The sequence below is a fragment of the Typopeltis vanoorti genome, chromosome 15 (assembly GCF_054136105.1).
Source record: "Typopeltis vanoorti isolate ZY-2024b chromosome 15, IOZ_Tvanoo_1.0, whole genome shotgun sequence".
Lineage (NCBI taxonomy): Eukaryota > Metazoa > Arthropoda > Arachnida > Uropygi > Thelyphonidae > Typopeltis > Typopeltis vanoorti.
This window is the reverse complement of record NC_143563.1, coordinates 94,516,959-94,544,174: the sequence shown is the minus strand read 5'-3', so window position 1 is coordinate 94,544,174 and position 27,216 is coordinate 94,516,959. Positions and strand designations below refer to the sequence as shown.

Sequence of the window (27,216 nt, the reverse complement as noted above, 5' to 3'; positions counted from 1 at the left end):
GCTCTAACAAATTTGGCATGAACATCAAAAAAACTTCAGCTGCATCCTGAATGGAGCCTTAGAGAATAAATAAAATATTTCAGCTATTTAGTAGCAAATTAAATGTGGAGATAGACAATAGAACAAGCAATGGAAATAACTATGGAAATAAAAGAACAAGAGAGAAATTAGTCAAAATACTAAATTAGATATGTGCAAGATGGTATTCAAGCCAATTTTAGATTATGAATTTCAGATCTGGTTAAGAAATAAAACAGTTATTCAAAGTCTAGAGATCACAGATATGAGATTTTCGAGAAATATAAAGGAAATGAACAGAATGGCAGAATCATTAAAAATGAAGATATTAGGAAGGAACTTGACACTGCTAGCATTTAGGCATGTGTGAGCAGAGTTAATCCCATGATGACCCAAATGAAGACCAAGATCTACTAATGCAGTTAGATGTACCTTATAAAATCAGAAATGGAGTTGTGACAGATAAGACAAATTTGGTGGAAAACTGTCAATAAGAAGTTAGCAGTAACGTAAACTTTTCATTTAGTATATCATTCGTATCCTGAATATCCCTTGAATACATATCAAGACCAGGAATTTAATAAGAAATGTAACAGACCACGATGAAAAAGCCTTGCAATTCTTTGAAAATAAAATCCTCAAAAACTCTTTGCAACAAGTGAATTGAGACATAATCAAGACCTGTACCAACTCTATAGATCATGACAACTAACTATAAAACTAGGGCTTGCACACTGACATGGCTTGGACAAGTGGAACAGTGAAGAAAGAATGGTTAAACAAAGATTCAAGATGAGGTATGATGAAAAGTGACTCAAAGAAAGATCACAGCAATGGTAGAAGGATAATAATGAAAAAAAAAAAAAAAAAAGACTTAAGTGAGATGGAAATCCTGGATCCGGCAGGAAGAGTCAGTAGAGAAAAGAATAGAAGAAGATGGTACTTGCAGCAAAGAACTTGAAAGTTATCTGATTTGGACCCTTTGGCTGGAAACATTTTGGTTTGAATCCCATATAGAACATGAAAGAACTTTATAAGGATTTATTCATTTGAAGGGGAGATGATCTCATGCAGAGGTGGAAACTCAGTTTTCATCCCACAAAAAGGCAAATTGAAAGAGAAGAACATAAGTGCATGATAGACCCCTGGTTTCACATCATTAGCTGCTTCAATTGTAATTCCAAACAACTGCTCAACCAATCTGATTTGGAATTTAAAAAATAAAGGTATGTTTTACTCTCAGTTCATTTGGATTTCTGCACTATGCTGGTATCATGACTGGATTAAAGTTGTCATAGGAAAGATATGATTAACTTACATATCCCAATATCCTTAATATACTACGATCAATACGTTACTGTATTCCATTGTGATCCACACAGAGATTAATAGACCAGCCAGAGAGCTAATCTGATATCTCTTAACATCAGATTTAATGTTGATTTCTTTCATAATGTGATCCATACATAATGAATAAGAGGGGAGATGAATTACACCGTTCTGTTACACCTGATTTTACATCAAACCATCTTCTTGTACTCCAGGTTATTTCTTTTCTGTTCAGAAAAGGAATAACCTGGATTGGAAAAAAAGAAAAACTCTTGTTTTGAGAAAGATACTTCCTGAATATTGAGGGACTTATGTACCATACTTATGCCAAGAAATACTATATCAGAATTATTCTGGAGGGAGATTGTTCCAAACTATGGAATGACTGAGAATGATATAACTCAATGTGTTAATGAGTAGTGATAATACAAAAACTTGAGTATGTATGTATGTATTACTACCTATGAAAGAGAGCTTGAATGCAAAAAGTTAACAAGGAAGTCCTGAAAAAGAAGAAAGCATACTGAAAGTTCCTAGCAATTCCACAGATGTTCTAATGCAAGAGAGCTAAGCTATGTGAGAACTAGCCTAAGCAAAAGTCACGGGAAGACTACTGAGAAAAACTCAGAAATGGAGGAAAGAGAAAGCAAAAGGAATCAAATAATAATGGTGACATGAAAACTACAATTAAAAATATTCTGGATATCTGAAATAATTACTCTGAACAAGCAGTGACAAAAGTGGCAGAAAATATTCAAGAGGAATGAAATCAGGAGTACATATTGATACTTAAGGGAGGGGAAAAAACTACAAATGGAAAAAGCTGTTTTCCATTTCTATATACACAGATCCTTATTTGCCCATTATACTATTATATAATATTCCATTTACCCTATATAATTGTTCAGAATGATACAATTATATGGGATACATGAAACATTATACAGAGCAATACATAGTCTATATTTAAGTTATAAATCAGCAGTTAGAACTGACTAAAGTATAAGAAGATGATTTGATGTAAAATCAGGTGTAAGAGAAGGGTGCACTTCATCTCCCCCTCTTATTCATTATGTATATGGATCACAATATGAAAGAAATCAACATTAAACCTGAGGTTAGTATCAGAGATATCAAATTAGCTCTTTGCTTTATACAGATAATGTCTAAACAAATCATTGCTTTATGCAGATAATGACTAGTCTCCACGATTCTTTAATCCATAACAAATTTGGCATAAAAATCAGCAAAAAAAAAAAAAAAAATACTATGAAAACAGGTAGAAACATGGAAAATTTCAATTACATTTTCAATTACATTTTCAATGGAGAACGTACAGAATTTTTAATGATGATGGCAAATTATATATGGAAGTAAACAACAGTATAGGCAAAGTTGGTATCGTAAGGAGCCAGTTGAATAAATTTATATGGAATAAGAGAGAAATTAGTCAAGATACTAAACTGGAAGCATACAGGCCGGTGTTTAAACCAATTTTAACTTATGAATTTTAGAATTGGGTTAGAAATAAATCAGTTGATCAAGCATCAATGGCACAATCATTAAAAATTAAAATATTAGGCAGGAACTTCACATTAATAGCATTCAAGAATGTATGAGCAAAGTCAATTTGAAATGATGTATTATTATTATTATGGGTATCTCCATGGAGTCAGTAGACTCATCGCAGGAGACCCAAACTAGCAAAACAATATCTGTCATATCTCTTCTTGAATTCATTTATAGACGAAGAGCTCACAACTAAGTCAGGCAATGAATTCCACTCATTCACCACCCTCCAGGCAAAAAACCTTGTTCTAACACCCTTGTTAACCACACACTTCTTTAATTTCCAGGGATGACCTCTTGTTCTTCCATCACTATCACACAGCTGAAACATTTCCCCTGCATCAATCCTATAAAAAACCTTTCAGTAATTTAAATGTTTCTATCATATCCCCTCTTCTCCGCCTATCAACCAATCTCTGCAATCCACAAGCTCTCAATCTATCAATGTATGATCACTTAAGCAGAATGGGAGAGGGAAGGAAGGTTAACAAAGCAAATATTTGATGCTAAGATGAAACAAAGAGACTCAGAGGGTGGACTGATGCAGTCAGAAGCATCCTAGATGACGAATATAAGATCTGACAATACTGGAGTGTTATCAAGTGATAGACTAATTTAGAGGAAATTTGTTGACAGATTTAGTAATTATGTAAACTTAACCATCTGGTCTATTATTGCATCCTATTCATCTCTTGAGGGTATATATCAGGAATTCGATTATTATTAACACATTAATAAAAATTAATAAATAAAAATAACCAGATCAGGTTTATTTTTGATACAACTAAAGATATTTGTTCACATGTTTCATTTGACAAATTATATTCTTGGTCATCATACTTATCTTACTCAATCATAAACAAAAAATTTCATGTGAAATATCTTCCCAACTGGACAGTCAGCTCATATATAGAGCAGTTAACATCAAGTTATGTATTTCAACAGTTCTTACTTACTACTGATGAGACCTCAATAAAGGTCCAAATCAGTCTGGTTACTGACTCTCGCCACCATATGTGAGGGTGTTCTACATATAAGTAGCCCAGTCACAGAGGTATGTCATGGTATTTTATGTAAGGATGAAAACAAGAATATAATTTGTCAAGTATACATTCCAACCAAGAAACTTATTAATACTTGTGTCCCATTTTGGTTGTAGTTGTGAATAAACTAATTTCAAACAGTAAAAATGAACTGATCATCTGTAAAGGAGAAATGTGCATTATAAAAGTCAATATTTTCAGATAATGAATCACATGACAAATAAAAAAAAATATTCCAACATTTCTCAAATTGTTTGTAAACATACAAACATAAATGCAATCCTATTTACTTCAATCATTTCCCAGAATAAATTCTGGGAGATGATTCTGCCATCAGTGTCATAACTAGACAGAAGAGGGAGGGGGACTTTACCCCCCCCCCTTCTGCCTGAATAACTGACATGTAATAATTGCTATTCTCTAGTGAAATGTGTGCAAGTGAAAATAGTAATTGCTACCACACTTAATAGGTATTTCAACAGATATATATATAATGTTCTGATACATTATAGATATATAATGATGTGCAGAATGTATAATCACAATTTCTCACTCCATCCCACAGTTTTCCAATCTACTGTTCAATCATGGTGAACTGTTAGTCCAATAGAAGAATGCACAACCCTTTCAGCACTTGCCTATCCCTTTCCAATAAAATGGCTTATGCAGACTGCATGACATCAGATGGCCTCATGCATTCTGAGCTGCAATTGCACAAAAAAACTGATTTGAGGATAAACATGAGCATCTGAAATTACATTTTGCTGGATGCTGGTTTCAGCTACTAGAGCTCATTTCCAGAACTGCATACTCTACAATAATTAACAAGCATTTGCCTTAGTGCAACATAGTTTATTTGGTATAAAACACTTGGAAAAAAAAAAAAAAAAATTGCAACTCTACGTGTATGTATCGAGGGGACACTTTAGGATCGAAGCAGGATATTGTCAAACATGCTGAAGGAATGTTCAAGAGAGCTAGCAATGCTCCTGACATGGTTGTTCAACTTGAGTCGCAGCATACGTATGATTCCTAATGAGTGGAAAGAGAGCAAGATAATTCTGTTATTCAAGAGTGACAGGATTGATGCAATGAATTATAGCCAATCAGTATTCTGATGTGGTAATCACATACAAAGATAGGCAGACAGTAACCATCTACAGAGGAAAGTGTGGTTTTGTTAGGTCTTGCTTTAGCAATCTGCTCACATTCTATAACAGTGACAGCAGAGTTGGATTAGGAGAATGGATATATATGCATGTGTGTGTGTGTGTATATCAAACCCAAACAAAAAAGGTTTCAACACTTACAGCACATCAAGTGTATGGGTGAAAAGAAGAAATCTGTTGATATGTTTACTGAACAGCTGAAGGTTGGCTTTGAGGAAGAAGACAGATTGGGGAGAAGAGGGAGCTGTTTCAAAGAACTGAGGTAGATGAATGATAAAGGTGGTTCAGTAAGTTTGGAATTTGACAGTAAATTAATGTCAATTAGCAGATGCTCTTTTAATTAGTCTTGAAAGAAAAGGAATGATGATAGCTAGTTTTGTAGAACATTGTCCATGAAAGTACATTAAGAAGAAACAGAACATCAATGAAGAGTGACAGGATTGAATCTGCAAGAATGGTGGGTTATCAATTAATCAGACTTCCCTCTTCTTTATAGCGTCAGTAATCTTGGAGAGACTTTGGGCACAATACATCAAATGTATGAGCAATATTCCATGGATGGAAAAATAATGAGATTTATACAGCGTTAGGAATTGTATACGTGAAATGCAGTGTTTTGAGTGGAAAAGTACACCAAATTTCTAGGAACCTAACAAAACTATAGTTGAAATGTGTTTGTGGTTGGAAAAACTAGCAGTATGTGAGCCTAAGAAGAGAAACCTGACAATGTTTGAAGACTTTATTTCAAAAGTCAGACAGGCTTCCACACGAGAAGTAGTTATACCAACTCAAATAAATGTGTATGCAAAATAAACGTGCGACATGCATATGATAATGCCAGGTATCAGAGAGTAAGGTATGGAGGGACCAAATCTAACAGAAGAGGATGACCAGTGGAGTACTATAAGGTTCTGTACTTGAGCAACTGTTGTTTAATTTGTATATTAATGATATTGGAGAAGATCTGGCAGGTGATATAACGATACAGAATCCTGAAGGATGACTTGAACAGCCTGGTTATTTCAGCAAATGATAATGAATATCAGTTCAATAGTGGCAAGTATAGGGGTCATGCATTCTGAATGAAGGACACTGCTAAGCAGCATATTGTATTGATGAAATTTGTTGGAAATAGTCAATAACTGGTTGTATAACACGAGGACTAAACTTTAATTCTCAGTCAGTATAGTCCTCGTGTTATACAACCAGTTATTGACTATTTCCAACAACAGTAAGGAAAAAAGGAAGTTATTCTCCCTTTCCGGGCTTTGATAAGACCAAATTTTGACTATGTGTACTGATATGGTCACATGGGTTCCAAGGAGATGAGTAAACAGCTGAAAAGATCTGAAGTTAGGTAACCAAAATAATAACTGGCCTACTGAACTGTGCATACAAGGAGAGACTACGGCAATGAGGTTTTTCAATGTTTAAGAAATGGACAGAGAAGAAGAGATTTGAAATTGAAAAAACATATTAGATATCTTACAGTACAAATACAAATGAGAGTTTCCAGCTTATGGTAGGAGGGTAGAGCTTGGGGTCATTTCAGGAAAGCTAAGGGTATGGTCAGGATGCATGTTTTTATTTTTTATTTTTTTTTTGTGGTGTGTGTGTGTGTGTGTGTGTGAAAAAGTTTACCTTTATAAGCTTAGTGGTGGTGGTGTATTTTCAGTAAATGTGTTCAAGGACAGATATGACAGGTATTCAAGGTATAAGCGACTAAAAATCCCCCCCCCCCCCAATGATTCCTTGGACTCCTTCAAGAAGTTTTCATAATAATAAATAACACATAAAAGGTATATTGATGATAAAGGTGATGTAAAAACTGAAGATAAACATATTTGGGATGTCTGGAGTAATCACTTTGTGAAAATTATTAAATAAAATAAGAGACAGACTAATGAAACAAGTCATCTGGCCTAGATTTATGAAAAGAAAAAGAAGATAAGCAAATGACATGGTATGTTATGTAGTTATGAGTAGAATACATTTTGGTATTAAAATAGAAAAAACTGTCAGAAATTTGGAATGTGGAAAAGCAAATCCAGAATTCTGGATGACTAGAGAGGAGCACTCAGAAAATAAAAACAACGTTAAAATTGAAGATAAGTTTCCCTACTGAGTGTTCTAAACAAAAATTACACAAGCATACTTGAGGAGTAGCTAAAAAAAATTGTGGAAGTGAAACATGTGGAAAAGAACAAGCTGGGTTCAGGCTAGATAAGGAATTGAAAACTAAATAAAATAACTGCTATAACAAGTTTGATATAAAAATCAGATACAAAAACGCAAAAATTACAGATAGAATCATGATTAATTCTTAATTCATTCTCAGTAGAACATTTCTGCCATTTAAGCACATTTTTTTAAAATAGAATAAGAAAAACTGACATGAGAAATTAGTTCAATAAATTTATACAGATTAAGAGAGAAACTAGCCAAGACTAGTATATACATAGTAGTATATGTAGTAGAAACTAGTAGCATACATGAAAATGTTTAAATTAATTTTAGGGATATCAAAGCTGAGTTTGAAATAAAACAGTTAACTGAAGACCACAGATATGAGTCTTCTGAGAATGAATTAGGAATTATTCATGATTCTATCTGTAATTTTTACATTTTTATATCTGATTTTCATATCAAACTTGTTATAGATAAATAGATGGCATAAATTACAAAATCATATTAAAAATTAAGATTAGAATATAATTTGACATCATTATCATACAAAAATTGGTGAGCAGAGCTAATCCAACATAGTAAGATCATTTAAACAGAATGAGAAAGGAAAGGTTAGCAAACGGGTATTTCATGGGATGGCAGGAAAAAGACCCAGAGGAAGATCAGAGATTTATTCAGATCTTCCTCTGAATTCAGATTTCAGAATAATAATATAAGTGATCATACCACCTGAGATTAGCTTTACTAAAACATCCCTGAATGCCAACAATATCAAATTCTTTTCTGTCCTCATTTTTATTTTTTATTTATTTATTAATTATTAATTTTTATTTTCATCATTAATATGATACTGCCACTGATGCCATTTTTTCACTCCCATAATCTTTCTCAGAACTATGGTCTCTCTTTGATCAAGTGTTTTATTTTTAACCCAGCTTTCTGATCCATAAGTTAAAATTGGCTAGAACACCATCATATATAACTAGTTTAATGTTCTAATTTCTCTTATTCCCTATAAATTTATTCAAATGACTCCCTACCATACTATTGCTTATTTTGTTGTCTTTTCCATATTTAATTTGTCATCTTCATTAACAAATGTACCTAAATAGTTGAAATGTTTTATGCATTCTATTGGTTTTCCATTCAGGATGCAGTTGATGTTTTCAATGTTCCTGCATGAAAAGCACATTCAGTGGACAATAATATGAAATGATATGACTATCTTAGAAATGAGACAAGAACTTGCAATAATTTATTTTGAAGTACTGTGAAGAAGAACATTTCCCAGCTGTAGATACGCTATGTTGCCAAAAGTGTCCAGAAACTCCAATACATTGAAATTTGGAGGTTGTAGTATAATAATAATCTTACGTGTTCCTTTAATAATTATACTATGACACAGGTGCCACTAAAAATAAGAATTGTCATCCTATATAAGCATAGGCACGTAGGCATTAGCAGTGTAGACATTCTTTGCCATCAGGATGAGTGGATGTTCCTTTGGTTCCATTTGAACGTGGTACGACAGTCAGAGCCTACAAGTTCAGTCATTTGGTTCAAAAGATTTCTGCTGCATTGCATGTGCCCTGGTCAGCAAGGTTATCATGAAGAAGAAACATGATGGACCTATCAAATCCTTCCCTTGAACTGGTAGGCCCAAGAAACTGACAAATAGAGATAGGCAAACTCTCAGGCATTGTTGTCACAGTAATCGTCAGTCAGCCTCAGCAACTACCACAAATGACTTCCACATGAGCTGTGAATGGATACCAATGACAGAACTATTTGCAGGAAGGTGTTTGTCCTTGGGTTTCATGATCATGCTGTGGCTCACAAGCCCTTGATTACACCTGCCAATATCCAGCATCATCTGGAATGGAGCAAATGACATCATCATTGGACAGTTGATCAACGGAAGAGGGTCCTGTGGAGCAAAGAATCACGTACAAGATCTGGCAATTGAATAGACATGTTTGGACCTGGTGGATGCCTGATGAACAACACCTATAGGAATGTCTCGTATCGACCATGAAATTTGGAGGTTGTAGCATAATAATAATCTGGGGCTGTTTTTCCTGGTTTGGACTGGGTCTACTGGCTTCTGTGTCAGGATCTTTAAACACAGATATCTACCGTGACATTTTGGTCAATTCCATTCTTTCCACACTGTGGCAACAGCTTGGAATAGGCCCTTTCCTGTATCAACACAATAATGCACCTGCTCACAAAGCAAGGGTCCTAGCTCCATGGTTTGAAGACATGGAGGTGGAGGAACTAAGCTGGCCAGCCCAAAGCCCCAAACTCAACCATAATGAAAATCTTTGGGATGAGTGGGAGCAAAGATTCCATTCCAGACTTACTTGTCAAACTAACAGCTGTTCTGCATACTACAGGAGAAATGGAAACGAATTCCAGCAGCAGTTTAACAGAACTTACCCTGAAGGGTAATGGCTGTAATAGCAGCGAAAGGAGGCCCAACCTCGTATTGATAGCAGCACTATAGCAACAGGAAATACAAACAGTTGCTGTCCAGACCCTTTTGCCAATAGGTGTATATTAAGTACTGAAGATTTCAAAATAGTCATTAGCTGATGACTACTCTTATTAACTAATTTTGGGCTTACTTCCACCTGTGTCTTAGACTTTGCAATTGAAAAAATATTTTTGCGATTTGTACATATACTTCATAAAATTGTTTCTACACCTTTTATAATGGCATTTTGTTCATTAACTGGATTACAAAAATACTAAAAACATTAAACAAATGCTTTGATAGATAGAGATGCTATTCCAACTATTATCAGGGAATTTGATATATATTCAAAAAAAAAAAAAAACACTTTTCTTCTTTTGATGGAATGAGCTTCATTTGCCATTAATGTTTTTAACTCTCCATTTCCCAATCCTAGCACCCAATTATCAACTATTACTGATCCATCTGTGGCTGAGGAGTCAGATGTCATGTTATCCTATTGCATTTAAAATCTGTTATAGGCAATAGTATTATTAAATTCTCTACTAAGTGTCCTTAATTCTTCACACATTCTGATCAGTCATATTTATGTCCTTAATTCTTCACACATTCTGACCAGTGCTAATCATGATATAATCCTGAAAGGCACATATTTCCTTGCAACATTACCAAATAATCACTGACAAATGAACATTCTATACTTAATTTTTCTAAAGATGTTAAAACTGATAGCTATTATGACAATTACTTGATAATGCAGTCAGTTCTCACTACAGTGTTATAGAGAACTCGTGCCATAAACTATAGAAAGTTCTGACCAAAGATCCATTGATCCTTGTGGCCTTGCTATAATGACTATGTTGAAAGTTATATTTGGTCTTTATTAACTATAATTAACACAAAAAATATATTTGGATTATAAGACCATAAGTTTAATACACGTATGTACAAATTCGTCGACTAGTTTCTCTAGCAAAACTGACTAGCTTTGTCAGTTTTGCTAGCGAAAAAAAAATGGAGAAAAAATTGTCTAACCATTGTAAACCGTTACTATATTCCTCTGTTTTTTTTTTTGCATTTATTAGTTTTTTCACCGTTTAGTCTTGACAAAGCTAGTCAGTTTTGCTAGCGAAACTAGTTGATGAATTTGTACATATGTGTATAAAACCTATGGTCTTATAATTCAAATATCTGTTTTGTGTTAATTATTGACAAATGATTATATTTGGTATTCTTTCAAAAATAAAGCTTGTGATCACATTTACTACCTAAATAGCACACTTATTACTTATTTGATTAACTTTGAATTTCCTGTGATTGCTCTGTTAAGAATTTTGTAATATATAAGTTTAAATAGGACTTCACATAACTATTTAGTGCACGCAAATCTCAGATCCACCCAACTATAGAATGCTCTTTTCATATTTGAGGGAGTGATGCCAACCATGACCGACTACAACTTGAAGACAAGAAGGTGATTTTCCTTTCATGCAATGTATCTTTCTTAAACTTTTCTCAAAACACATTATTTATAAAATCTTCTTGAACATGGGAAAAAAATTATAAGATCAAAAAGGTCAGGATGTTTTCTTTACTTCTATAAATGTTTACTAATTTTATACAGCTTTATAGTTTATAATATGCCATGATTTAATAACAAATTAGCACAAAATAAATTTCCCATTTTCAATGAAATTCACAGAACTAACATACACCAAGGTGTCTGGTTTGTGAGGAAGTGGTAGGGTAATCACCACACCTCCAATGGCAGATGTCTAAAAAATGTGAAATTACACAGCTGATTATTATAACAAACTTAAGAGAGAGAGCTTGAAGAAGTGCCATGGCATAAGACATGCAAGGGAAGAACACTAGCTATGCATGTGAAATGGTTGAGGAGTGCTTGAGGGAAGTAATATCAGACTACTGCATGTTCATGTCATGAGAATAAATCAGATGGGAATGAGAATAAATGCAGCACATTGATATCTCCTAGGGGATATCAATGTGCTGCAGAGTTCATGCAACATGATTTAAAATGATTGACAGTATAGGTAAGGAAAAGAGTTGCCAGTTTAGCATGGAAAAGTGCAAGGTTAAGCACTTTAGGATGGAAATTACTTGAGAGTGCTGACAGAAGAAGAAGGAATATCTGAATTACTGAGTGATGTGTGTCATCTAGGTAGGAGATACTGTACTGATAGATTTGACAGGGAACAATGTGAAAACAGAGGTAGATTGAACTAGACTGTTTATAATACTGCAAAATCTCAATGTAAATACTCACATGGAAATAGAATGGGATATCAGCTCCTATATTAGGAGAACGTGCTAGAGAATTGCCAGTGCCTCTGACCAGGGCTGTTTAAGCCTAATCTCTGGTAATATTCCAAGGGAATAGACAGAAGGAAAACCCATTCTGTTGCATAAAGCAAGCTTCACAAAAGAGGTTGGAGAAGTTGATCAAAAGAAGAAGTCGGGATTGAGTGAAGGTTATATGAGTTTTGTGAAGGGCAAGTCTTGCCTTATTAATGTACTCCAGCAGTACATGAGAGCACTGCTGGATTACCATCAAATGGATACTACACACAAATTTATTACATAATTTGAAACAAACTTGGATGGATGTGAAGCTGGTGACATGGATAAGAGGATGGATGGACAGATATTAAGGAGTAATATGTGGAAGGGATGAATCCAGAAGTAGGTGGATGACTAGCAGTGTGTCACAGGGATTTGTACTTGGGCCGTTGCTATTTAATTCTTACATTAATAATATAGGAAATGATTTCAGGAGAAATATCCACTTGTTTGTTGATGACTGCTACTCTACGTAGTTTCTACTAATAAAGGTGATGTAGAGATCCTGGAGGATGATTTAAAGATATTAATAGTATGGGTAAGGATAGCAATTGCTACTTTAAAATGGCAAAACATATGGTGACACATTTTACGATGAAAAGGTTATCAACTGTATGTTACATAGAGAATATTAGACTACAGGAAACTGATGACATTAGGAGTGATGGTGGATAGGGAGTTGAAGTTCAGACAGCATACTGCAAAATGGCCAAAACAGCTTATCAGATCACTGTGCTGTTGAGGAACATACTGAGAAGCAGAGATAAGGAAGTTATTATGCCACTGAGCCTCCATAGCTCAGACAGCATAGAAGAAGCCCTTTGGTCGGAAAGACCTGGGTCAATTCCCGTCCATAATGTGAGGAACCTTTATCTGATCTCTTTTGACTAAAGGTGAGTTAGCTGGTCTCGTACGGAGGTTGAGGGTTTTTTCACCCGGAAACTCAGGTTTTTCATCCCTCAGAACAGGCAAACCAACCCGTGAACACACACACACACACAGATCTCTTAAAATACATACTTAATCCCTCATTAGGAGGGCTCAACCAGGGTGGGAAAAAAAAAGGGGGGGGGAACCCCGACATGAATAAATAAAAATTATGCCACGTTATAAGACTGACACTCACCAAGTGTTAAAGAAAAGCTGTATGAGAATACAGCTTACATTTTGCTCATTTAGAAAAAAACATCCAATTGAGGAGAAATATGTTTAAATCATTAAAATTGTATGTAAATTTTGAATGCTCCACAGCTTACAGTTACATTGTATTTTTAAATCATCAGTTAGAACTGACAAGTACACAGAAAACAGATAGCTTGTTATTAAATCAAGTACAGGGCAAGGTTAATAACTACTCATATCTCCACAGTTATTCATAAATGTATATGAATGGCATTATAAAATAAGGTGATATTAGAGCTGGTCTGCTAGACCTGACTGACTATGCTTTAAATACTACACAGAAAATAATAATAATAATAATAATAATAAAATTAAAAAAAACATGCTCCACTGCAGGAAGTTTAGAAATGAAAGATTTTTTTTTTAAAGAATCTGTAGTGTAGCTGCCCTCAAACCCAGCTTAATCTGAATAAATAATGCATTAAACTTCCCAAAATATGGGAAACAATAATTCCCAGAAATCCCATATTATAATCGAATCCTTATGAAGGTACCCTATCTGGTTAAGAACTCTCATCCTTTGTCTACTGAGTTTCACTTAGTTTTGTGCTGTCTCTATGTGTTATTTTTATATTGTACTCCCTGAAGATGTCTCTATGATAGATGAAATATTGGAAATTAAAACACTGTTTTTAATCCCTTCCCAATGCTATTTACTCCAAATATGGAAACATAACAGAATAAATGAAGCTCAAATAGTAGGGAGTAAGGGGGAAAAAATGGAATGAGGGAGACAAGACAGTCTTCAAATTAATTTTAACTTACTGATCTGAGAAATGGGTTAAAAATGCAAAATGCATTTCTGTCGAAGCGTTTTCATCGGAACGAAATAGAATAAAGTATGCTTAAATCATGAAAAATCTGACATGTAATGGAGACACCTTTACATTTCCAAAAATGAACAATATTGTGTGCTCTTTTGGCAATGTAGTACTGTTGGATATTCTTTCTCAGATATTATTATTATTGTGAATATTGTGAATTTTCACAATATTCACAATTTTCACAATCTCCACATATTGTGAATACTGATCATTATCTTCAGGCCACTACTCCCTCTGCATCTCAACTCATGATTCTCTCCCCCCCCCCTCCTGAAAGATACTGGTTACAGAAACAATTTTTGCACAAATGAAGAGCTGAGCAAGAAATTTCAACAACAGTGAACAAACTCAAGGTGTAGTCTGCAAAACAGACTACACCTAGTCTTTTTTGACACAGAGATGACCAACAGATGGTTCTTGAAATTTTCTCTTTCCATCTCCCAAACCTGATGAGTTAACACTAAGCATAATGATATATGCTATGTATTTTGGTAAATAAATACAATCAAAACTCGAACGCCTTTTCAGAAATACCTTATATATATTCAAAGTTGATGCTACTTTTTTTTTATACTTCCAAGGACCATAATATTATTTGCAAGCAGAATTATTCACGCAATGGTAGGTTTATTTCTCATAATCTTTTAGGTTTTTTCTTAAATTTTAATATCCAACTTTGCCATAAGACATGTGATGAAGTTCTAATATGACTCAATTCATTACAGAGGATTCACAAACACCATTATAACAAATGCACTCACTATAACATATTACTGAAAAGCCCCACAGGCACAATACCATCCTAAAGAAAATTTACTATAACAAATTATTTTTGCAATCCCAAAGTTTTGAAAGCCAACTGTAAATTTCAAATAGACATTAACACAAACATGCAATTTTACATGCATGGGGCTATACTTCTTTCAGATCCTGTAACTGGCTTTTGTGTGTGTGTAACAAAGATTAGGCTGAAGACATTGCTTTTTATGAAATGATAAGAAACAAAAAACGATAATATACAAACGTTAATGTTTTACATTATTATTATTTAATCTCCATAAAGTTATTTGTTGCAGGAGATTCAGTTAAACTTCACTATGACCATTCTGCTTTTTAAATTCATTCAACATCAATATATTTTCCACCCACTTTAGTGATACATTTCACTTGCTGCACAGGAGACACATTTATTCAAGTCTCTTTCATCATTCTCTTATTCAACTTCCAAAGAGGGCCTTTGGTGACAGTGAAAATTCCTACATCTATTCCTCTCACTGATTTATATGGCTCATTCATATTTCCTCTTATCTATTAAACTAATTTATATTTCATCAGCCTATCTTAACAGATAGCATTCTACTATCCTGATTATCTTCATTCACAAGTAGAGCTTGTCCACTGTTTTGTCATTCTCCCCCTTCACTTTGCATCAGATACGTAAAGAATTTATGCAAAGAATTGATCTACTTTTTGACCTTACCTGTTAGTCTTTCCTAGTATTTACAGTGTATTTGGATATAATAATCTTATGAAAATGTTCTGAATGTTAATATTATTGTGACAGGGTCTTATAATTATCTTCAAAAATCTTTATCTCAGTAAACTAAATCTCAGTAATCAACAAAATACAGTACTGACTTTTTTTAATATATATAGCAGGGATAAATATTAATAATATTACAGTTATCAGTAACTGCTAAAACAGAGAAAAAATTAAAGTGGAATGTGTTGTTGCCACTTCTAAAGAGAATTAATTTTTTTTTTTTTTTTTTTTTTTTTTTTAAATACGCTTTGTATTTTTCAATTATTCCATTAAAAGCTATTCACCCTTTCATCACCCTTATAATTTAGTGAACTGAGACAGAAAAAATATGACAAATTGAAGATATTATATAGTAAAGCTTATATAAATATGATAAACTTGTCTATAATTGTACAGTCTGATTTTAGAAAACTTTTGATGATAAACAAGTGAATTTGCTTCTAAGCTAAATAAATGGCAAGTGTATACTACATGTCTGTCTGTTACATTTCTTGATAACTTCTTCAATAAAATGTGGCACTATAATGCTGAATATATAAAAAATCTATGTTAAGTAAATGCATATATTTGTCTCGTGTGGGTGAGCTTTGCGATATTGTCACAAGACTTACTGTGAGAAGGGTGAACAGCTTATATCGGGTAGATGTAGTGGCAGCAAAAGATCATTGATGACGCCATCTTGTATTGCTGCAATAAAGAAAAGGTTTATCCTTGATCTGGAAATTATTGTATCCCTCTGAACTATAAGACATATAAAGATGCTTAATTCCTGAAATGTGATATCTAAGATGAAAGAGTGCACATATTAAATACTTTTTTTTTTTTCATTAATTTCAAGAACCCTAGAAAAATTTGTACAAAACATGTTTCCATTTCTTCACTGCAAACATTTATTATATAAACTAAGGCAAAATACTTAGATTTAATAATATGTATTCAACCATTTCAGAGGACCCAAAGAAAGATTATTATAACTAATAATGAAGACTAAAGAAAGTCCGATTATTTTCATTAATAAACCTGTGAGGCATAAATTTGTTTTCAGCTACATAATACTGGTTTGAAATATTCAATTTTTGTCAGTTTTTCATTAAACACAATAGAAAAACGACAGAAAAAATTGCTGTATCATGTTTCATAGCAATTCTCAATGAAATGACATCTGAAGAAATTTCATTTCCTTTTGTATATTCTTATATGTGAGATATTACTATGAAATATCAGTTACAAACTTTGCATGTAGCTATTTTGAGCTCTTTCTACTTAAAAAAAAAAAAAAGAATTATGATAACATCAATATTTTATCAAAATACCATAAAATTTCTCAGGGTAGATAAAAATATTTAGGAAATTATCACAGCAAGCAGAACCAAACTGTATAGCTGGATGAGACAAAGCAAATAGAGACAGTAAGGGATTCAAAAGTCTTTCAAGATCTACTGACATCTTTCATTCCACAGCTGCTAATTAGCTTAAAATGCATGAGAAAACCATAAATTTTGGATGAAAATATAAAAGTTCTTCATGATCTCACTACTACATACATAATGACATTTTCTAGTTTTTCACTTTTTTTTTTTTTTTTGCAAAAACCTATGTAACTCACTCCAAATTTCAAAAAAAAACCTCCCAAACATTAAAATACTCTTTATAATTCATTATTCTAATGAATAGTTTTATTTTTAGTAGTAAAAAGCACTGGAATTTCTCCAAAATCTCACAGATAGCGCTACAGAGGAAATCTATTCTACTCGGTATCCTCGGAATTAGCTTATAGGACTAATACATTTGCATCTCACTCTACTAGACATACCAGCCATTGAATTAGAAACTTTTATTTAATACCATGTTGGACCTGTAATTTCCAAATTACAGCACGTATACAGTTTGGCACAGATTTCACAAGGTGTTGGATTGCATTTGTAGTAAGCCTAGATCTGAACTCTTTTGAGAATGTATGGGACGTTACAAAAACAAATTCGGGAGCATACATTCTCAAAAAAAAGAGTTCGGATCCGGGCTTCATGGTAGCCAGGGAAGATGGTGGAAGTTGCTGTTATGCTTGCTGAACCCCTGCTGAACAATTCTTGCATGATGGACAGTAGCATTGTCATCCATGAAACAACCATCACCTACTGAATAATAAAAAAAAAGTCAACATTGCTGAATAGGGTATCAGCAAGAATATTCATATTCCTTAATATACACCTGACCTTCAGGCAATATCAGGGCACCCGTTCCATACCAACAGAACATGTTCCACAACATGACACCACCCCCACCTTGAATTATGTTTACAAGGCAAGCTGGGTTCATTGCTTTATGGGGCTATTATCAAACTCTGTGCGTGTTGTCAGTACAGAACAAAGTGTACCGTGACCACGACTTTTTTTCCAGTCTTCCAGTCTCGGTGTTCCTGACATTGCTGTAGACGAACTTTTCTATTCTTCGCAAAAATCAGTGATTTTTGTATTGGCATGCAGCTGCCAATACTGATCCTCTTCAATTTCCTGCATGTAATTTGGTGAGATGTGGGTCAGGAATAGCCTTTATTAAATGCTTTGGTCAATTGCTGCACACAGGAAGTTCTATTTGTTTATACAAGCCTTCTCAGATGATGCTGATCTCATTCCTGACAGATTGTCATAGGACCAGTTACGCCTCTTAGACAAGCAATGTGGGTTATTTTTCAACTGATTAAATACTCGGGCTATCTCACCTTTTGAGAAGCCAGTCACCTCTGCTGTTTTCAAAATCATGGCTCCAGCCAGACAGGGTGATGACTACAAGGCAAGATCATATATATATATATAGGGCTTATATGCCACATATATCAGCCCTTCATCAAACCCTGAACGATCTGTTGTTTTTTCTTATTGTGATCAACACTACTGACAATCACTGACTAATAGTATTCTTAAATAGTTATCTAGAACACTTGGTGATGCACATGACCAAGTATTTTGCATATATGCTGCGCAAGTGATGTTCACATACAGCTGCACAAAGGTTTCTAATTCATGCTCAGTATGTGTAGCTAGTTCAAATGTCCAGAACTATTAGAATCTCACCAAGAATTAAAATATTATCTAATTCTCACAAAGAATTAGCATATACAGCACCTTATGACTAAATGAATACAATAAGAACTTGTAAAACAACTTTTACAAGAATAGCATGAATTGTGGACCATGGACTTTCGATTAGTCTGCTACAGTGAAATCACAGTTACTACAAACACCATGATTTCATAATTGTGTTTGTAGTAAGAGTATTTTAATTCATAAAAAAAATGTACCTTCATTTTTCAGATAGTCGACAAAACACTCAGCTACTACCAGAAAATAAGATGGAAACTGGATAAAACATGATTAAAAGGAAAATACAGGAGATGCACATCACTAGAGAAAAGGTAAACAAATGTTATCAAACAATTTTGCCAAATTATTTTCTTGTGACCAGCAAAAGCATTACACTTTTTTGTTGATATTCAACAAAATAATTTTGTTGAATATCAACCAAAAGATAGCTCAAATTAAATACCACTTGACCAATACTAATAAAAGTCTGCTAATTTGAAGATTTTTCAACACCTTGGTTCTTACACTGATACTTGAACTGACAAAAAAGCACAGAGCTCTTCAATTCCATGAAAGCTAATATCTAGAAATCCATTCTCATCAGCACATATATTAACACTAATCTGCACAAAACCAGCAGTCAAGCCATATTTACACATGATTTCCAGACATGGAACCTCACTACTCAATGAGCAGTTAATATCATCTATAGCTTTGAGACACCATGCTTTTGATCAATACTAGGATATAGATGGCAAGATTACATTTCTAATTCTTGAAGAAAGCTAATAAAGACCACTAATAGAAACAATTCAGAAAACTCAGATGAGGTCATTGGGAAACCAACTTGGGCATCCATCCTAACCTACAATCAGCTACAGACCAACTAATAGACATAGAGGAAGACCAAGAAAACAGTTTTGGCAATACATAAGTAAAATTCTTTTTGAAGATGAGATTCATGAATCATCTGACATTTACCAAATGGTATATATCAGAACAACTTGGCTCATCTTCATTTAATAGACTATCTTCAAGAGTTGTTATATGCATATTTCTTTATATATTTTGCTATTCATACTTGAATTAGAAGATCAAAGCTTCTCAAAACTCATGGTTAAATGAATGGTTAACCATTAGTAATCAACTTGATCAGTAGGACTTCAACACCATCCAAAACTAGCCACATACTGTAGTTTAGTTTCCACTGGAATTTTATGTGATGATGTAATAAACAAGTGATTAAACATAGTGTGAAATTTTTATAATTATTACTATGAAATAGCAAAGCATCTTTCTACACAAACAAAAGTTTGTCCATGGCTTTTTTTTGTTTGTAAAGACAGCAGATGACCTTTCAACTTAAGCATAAGCTTCTAAGGATATACGCTCTCTTCCATTAACTGTTTCTAAGAAAGTTACCACCACTACCAGGTTGTGTGTTCTTTAGTATAGTAGATATGTAAGGTAACTTGTGGTAGTAAAATCGATTGGTAACAGACAAAAAAATTTATTTCAAATTAGATTGTTATCTGTCAGAACTTTCATATCTGTAGTTAACTGTTTTATTTCTAACCTAGATCTCAGGTCCAGAAGTTAAAATCAGCCTGAACACTGTCTTGTATACAGGTACTTAGTGTTTGACTAATCTCCCTTATTTCATATAAATTTATTCATTTCACTCTCTACCATATCAGCTATACTTATTTTCTTGTCTATTTCAATATTTAATTTGCCATCTTCGCTGAGAACTGTGCTCGAATAGATGAAATGTTTTACTTATATTCTTGTTCAATACCTATTCTTATTCTGCAGGTTCTCCATTCAGGATACAACTAATGTTTTCAGAATTCTGCCTATTTTCAGTCTTACATTACAGATTTGTTATAGCAATCATTCAATTAAGTTAAGGAATCCTGCAGGCTTGTACTGAATTTATTTAAGATTATAATATAATATCATCTGCAAAGCTCTTTATCAAAAATAAAGAGCTGAGATAAACAATGACAATTTTGATATCAGGTTTAATTCTGCTTGCTTTCATAATAAGATCCATATAAATGATGAATGAGAGTGAAGATAATGAACCTTATGCTTGGTTTTATATAAAGCTATCTCCCCGTAACACTTTCAATTCTAACTGCTGACTTATAATTTAAATATGGACTATGTATTGCTCAATATAATGTTCCATTTACCACACATAATTTTAGTGTTTTGAAAAGCTTTTCTCTTGGCACCTTGTCATATGCTTTTTTCCAGATCTACAAAATTAAATAAAGATCATATGTCATTAAAAACATCATATGTCAATGATGTTTTTAATGAAAATCTGATCACAACCACCATTGAGTCTAAACCCAACTTGTTCTTTTCCAAGTTTCTCTTCTACAATGTTTCTTAGCCTCAAGTATGTTTGCATAACTCTACCTGGAATACTTAAGCAGTTAAATTTCTCTATAATTTGCACACTGTTTTATTACTCTTTTTATAGATGGGCACTATAAGAGCTCTACTAAAATCATTCAGAATTCTATCTTCTGTAAAATTTTTTATACCTCATTTATACCTTTTATTATTTGAGCATTTCTAGTCAGATATCGTCCACTACAACTTCCTTTCAACAAAAGTTTTTTTTTTCCCTACTTAATGCATTGATATGTACTCCTGAATGCATTCCTCTTGAATATTTTCTATGACTGTTCTATCACTGCCTGTTTAATTTAGCATTCTTTCATAGTAATTCCTTCAAACATATAGAATATTATTATTATTACATGACACCTCCAGGAAGTCCAAAGACTCATCGAGGGAGGGCACCTACTCTACAACTGTCTGTCTCCACCAACTAGAATATCTTCATCTTTGGGTTTAACGTCACCTTTACCATCTGATTCCTAATACGATACTCTTTCCTCTATTCCTAAGCTTTTTCAATAGCTTCCAGAACATTTTGCCACCTTCCTAATATTTATCTTCTATATTCTTATCAAAATTTTCGAATGATTTCTGTTCAGATACTTTTTACACATAACTCAGCTCTTACATTTCTCTCTATTCTTTTAGAGCATCTACTGACTTATTTACTAGGAGCTTTTAGTATGTTTTGTTCTTTTCCAGGATAGCTTCTTTGATTTTTCTACCCTTGAAGATAACTTCACCACATGCCTTCCCTAGATGAATCATTCAATGTTTTATTCGGAGTTTGCCAATGATTCCAAGGTTTGGTTACTGTTTTCAAATTCACAATGGTGAATAACAACAGGTGTTCAAGCATTGTGGTGGATTTGGAAGCAAATTTTCAAAAAAAAACTTTCATTTAATGCACAATTTGCAAATGAACTATCTTGCAGCAATAGTCAGCTGCTGTTTGATACTACTCTCCTGTCACTTGTTCTCATGCTTTGATTCAGATGTTGCATGGAGATAGTATTAGCTGTTAACTGTTTGGCCTTCCAGGACAAATTCCTTATGAATAATTCCATGCATGTCATAGGAAAAAAGTGTCTATGACAAAATAGCACTGATTTTGTCATAGACACAATCAGTGCTATTTTAAATCAAGACTTCTACAACTGAACCTTGTACTGTCTTGGAAATGTTGGCAATCACCATTCCATGCTTTGATGTTTTGTTTACAGGATGTATAATGAAAGCACCATGCTTCACCATGATTAATCAGTCATGATTCTCTCGAAAATGGTACAATCTTGGACAACCATTTCAATGAAATTTTCATAGCAAGCAACATAATGCTCTCTCTCTCTCTGCTCAGGAGTCAAAGAATACGGTATGAATCACAAACAAATTTTTCCTTTTGCTAAATTTTCCCTGCAAAATTTCTTAGGCTGTTTCCTTTCCAATATTTAATGATTATTGCTAATGAGATCACAACCTTTTTTTTTTCCACATTTTCAGCAGTCTGAATCAGATGGGTTCCTGGTCATGAATCATCTACCGAATCTCTTCCATCTTGAAACTGTGTGAACTCAAAAACTTATGACCAGCTTATCTTTAAAGATAAAGATAAGGCAGTCATCCCACCAACCATCTTAAGATTATTAAATATTTCTGAGTGGATTAGCCCAGTTTGAAATCAAATTTTATCACTGCTCACCATTTTCACATTTTAAACAGGAGACATTAATACTATCTCACTCAAACAGTATAAAATGATATGCTGTTCTGTCTAATTCTATTTACAGTATGCTCATAAAAAATCTCTCATAATTTAACGAGCACACTGTGTACACAAAATTAGGTTTAATATATATAATTTTGTATACAATTCAAACAAGCAAAAAAAAAATCATTCAGAACTAGCTCAGAAACTGATTATAATGATATATCATTTCATCTTTCTCTACTGCATGACTATACTTCAGTCATCATGCAGTATGGAGAAAAAAACAAACAAACTGTGGTTGGATGAGTGATTAGTATATCTGTTCTCCAATTGAAAGATTTGGGGTTTGAATCCTACTATGGAATGAATGTTTGCATAAGTCTTTAAGTGGTAGATGATTTTCACTTCCCATGAGAGACTACTTCTCTATTTATTGAAAGCCTAAAGTGACTTGAAAAAGCTTCATAAAAACATGACTATACTCATTCATCATCCTCTAGGTTAAGAGATAAATAATCTGGAGAACCAGATTATTTATCCTTTAGCCTACCCACAGTAGTAAATGTGCAATACAATATGTTTACAACCCTTCATGGGTGAGAATCACATAAAAAGAAAGTACAGAGTTAACTGTGGTATCTTGAAATTCATTTCAGAAACTATGGACTTTACAACTGTGTTATAAATAACTATTTTAATTTCCGGACGTTTCGACTTTCATATTAAGGTCATCATCTGGAGTATACACAAATATACAAGGACAAGATGAGTTACATTTCACACAGTATGCCAAAGAGACAATGATTTGATCAACAGTTATTTTACTGGCATGACCTCTGGCTAAAATATAATATATATAAATAAATAAAAAAAATTTTAAATACAAATAAAATTTTTAAAACATTAATTAGAAACTACATCAAAGTTATATTCTATTTAAGATAACATCAGAGAAACATTCTTTCATATATAGTTTTCTTACAGCAACAATGATGTCCTAATTGTTATATTAGATTTAAGATTATGGATTATCTACAGTCCTGTTTATAGTTAACTCTTAGGGAGAAAGGTTTCTTGGGTAGAATATGATCCTTCCATATGCTTGGGATTTTTAGACCATCATTACTGTTAAGATTAGGGTGGTTGATAAGAATCTCACAGGCTTCCTTAAATTTATGTTCATACTTCATACCATGTTTTGGTATGATGTAAACAACTGGTGCTTTTCCAGTCAATTCTATGTAAATAGTTCAGGGCATGATCAATAAGGCCAGCTTCACCATAGTTATTATATTTAATGTGTTGTTTATGTTCCTTTTGATAGGAATTGAGCGTTCTGTTTCCCCTATATATGGTAGATTACAGGTGCAATAAATACGTAAACTCAAGAGTGGGCCAGCAGAGGGAGTGGGTCTTTGAATGAATTGAGTTAGCTTTTTAATTTTGCAGGAGGTTTAAAGGTGGCTTTAATGTATGGAATGGTTATAGTTTTATTGTAGTCTAGTTTATCTTTGTTTTTTAGTGAGGTCTTATAGAGAATTTTGTTGATAGTGTTTTGGCTGTAACCATTTTTTAGGAAAGTATTACTGATAACTTTAAATTCATCTTTAAGCGCTTATTCATTGGAGCATATCTTCAAAGCCCTGTTTTTTAGAGTATTAATGACACCTAATTTTTGTGTTGGGTGGTGGTAGGAGTTTATGTGTATGTATTGGCCAGTATGTATCGGTTTCCGGTAAACAGTGAAGGAAAGACTGCTAGAAGGAAGACATGTGAAAAGTGTATTTAGAAATGGAAGTGTGTTCTGCTTTTCAATTTCAATTGTGAACTGTATGTATATTTTCACTAGAGGTCATGTTAGTAAAATAACCATTTATCAAATCATTGTCTCTTTAGCATACTGTGTGAAATGTAACTCAGCTTGTCCTTGTATATTTGTGTATACTCCAGATGATGACCTTAATATGAAGGTTGAAATGCCGGGAAATTAAAAGTTATTTATAACACGGTTGTAAAGTCATAATTTCTAAAATGAATGCTGATCACCATGTAACACTAAAAGAAAGTGATATCTTGAAAGGTCTGGCTGCCCAATGATGATGTTTATATTAAGGATCAATATGTTGCTGGCAATAACCCTCTTAAGCAACTGTAGGTAATACAAATCCCAGATAGAGTATGCTTTCCATTGTAGCATATATTTGGGCAACCTACACTGAGATCATCCATCCCTACACATATTTCAAAGATTAGTCATGAAAGCAAATTCATGTACAAACTTTTATTTGCATATACTTGAGTGAAATATGGATGAAAACAAGAGTATTTGAAGAAGGAAAGGGAAATAAACAAACAAACAAAAAAAGACAGGCAAAATATATCAGATGACAGGTTTGTTAGAGGGGTGGAGTAGAGAGAGAGAACATAAGTGAAAAGTTGAAAAAAAAAAAGCTTTTTGCAATTATCTCTGATCCAGAGCATTTTAAAAATATGGTGATACATCATTCTGCTACTTGAATATGGGAAATACATGACTTCTGCACTGATTTAACTTCAGTATCTTCTGGGTCTACTTTGACTGAGCAGACATCAATAAAGTTCAAAATGAGTCCAGGTAATCAACCTCTATACAAGTCACCTACTCGTGTACCTCACGTGAACTTTGTTTACATATGCTTGGGTACTGGATTAAAACAAGAATATAATTTCTTGTCATTTATAATTAACATAAATGAAAGTTGCCAAGAGTGAGTGATGGCAATAACAACACAGAACTGATTGTGAGTGATGGCAATAACAACACAGAACTGATTATGACTGATGAGCAAAAGAACTGTAATAACATAAGACTAATATATAATAACAAAACATGACTAACCAATCAACCAATTCTGCTAATGATCTTAAAATGAATTGACAGATTTATCAATGAACCAGGAGGGCATATGAATTGGCAGCATAAAAATTAATGGAATTAAGAAAAATTAATAATAAAATTAAAAATTAAGAAAAACGTGTTGGATGAGATGACATACTGATAGAAATAAAAATGATCCTTCCATCCTAGATGGGATCTGAATTCAGAACTTCATGACCAAAAGGTTATTATTCTCCTGACTACACTACACAGGTATTTAATGCAAGATTAATAGTAGCTATGACCTATGATGCTGCTTGAAGGTCATCATAGGTTTTTATAAAAAAAAAGCAAGAAGAGAAAGAGAGAGTCTTGTTTAGAGATTTACTTATGTTCTATAGTACAATGACAATTTTGCTAAGATATCTGACAGACTGCTGCAAGGAAAGATAGTGATGGATAATAAATAACTGGGCTGTATAAAGACTGGATATGAAAATAAAATAAGTTTAATACTGTCCCAAAAGAGAATAGTGACACTGATGATACTGTGAGTGGCATGAAGCAGAACATGTAATTTCTGATAATTTGTTATGTGTATCTTTGCATTCATATCAAATTTTACGGGAATTTTTGGAACAATGCATTTATTGCATAGTTCCAAGATCTATTCTTGTAATGCCGCTGTTTATTATTATTTATTTTTTCCTTTTTTAAATATATAATTTCATCTTACTGCTGGAAAACTGTCATAAAATCAGGCATATATGTGTGATTTTTTCAATTAACTGAACCTAATTAATAATCTAATTAAGGTTCACTTAATCAATAATGATATAGATGTAAATTTTAAGCTATATAAATTTCTTCTGTCAAAGCATATATAGATACACTGTCATAATGTAAAGTTTGAGAAAAAGCAACTTTTATCTGTTCAAGTTTCTAGAAAATATCAACATCTCATACCAATTATACTAAATGCAGCCAATTAAATGTACAAGAAAAGACAGTTTCTTATGTTCCAAAAGTCATTAAAATATTTTATGCATATTTGAATGAAATCAATAATAATTGTTCATCAATTAATATACGAATTGTTATCAAAATATATAAACATATATAATGTTTTTATAAATAAATATATATATATATATATATAAAAATATTTCAAGTATTCAATTCTTTCAATTTTTTCAATTCAATACTTGAAAAAAAAAACTTATTCCAATTCAATAGTACCAAAATTATGTGCATATCAATATAAAGAACTGTGCTTTATAAAGATAAGAGTTTTAATTTGATGTTCAGTGTAATTTCAGATGAAATAATTATATCAAATTAAAACAAACAAAAAAAAGATGAACTAAAATTATTTAGATCTTTAGGAGTAATAATAGTACATCATTTATAAGTCCGATTATTTTTATACTGACTTGATATGATAAATTCACA

General features: G+C 33.0%; 1 protein-coding gene across 10 annotated transcripts in view; it reads right to left on the bottom strand.

The window, feature by feature from the left end:
- LOC150098991 (NGFI-A-binding protein 1-like) overlaps positions 1-27,216 on the bottom strand; it is a 685,870-nt gene that overhangs the window by 12,007 nt on the left and 646,647 nt on the right. Inside the window, exon 18 of one of the 10 annotated variants that reach the window (XM_090404624.1) lies at positions 16,313-16,388. The exons of the other annotated variants lie outside the window; for them this stretch is intronic. Coding sequence (XP_090260750.1) covers positions 16,313-16,388 — 76 coding nt within the window. The remainder of the gene's footprint in view (positions 1-16,312; positions 16,389-27,216) is intronic. 10 annotated transcript variants of the gene reach the window in all.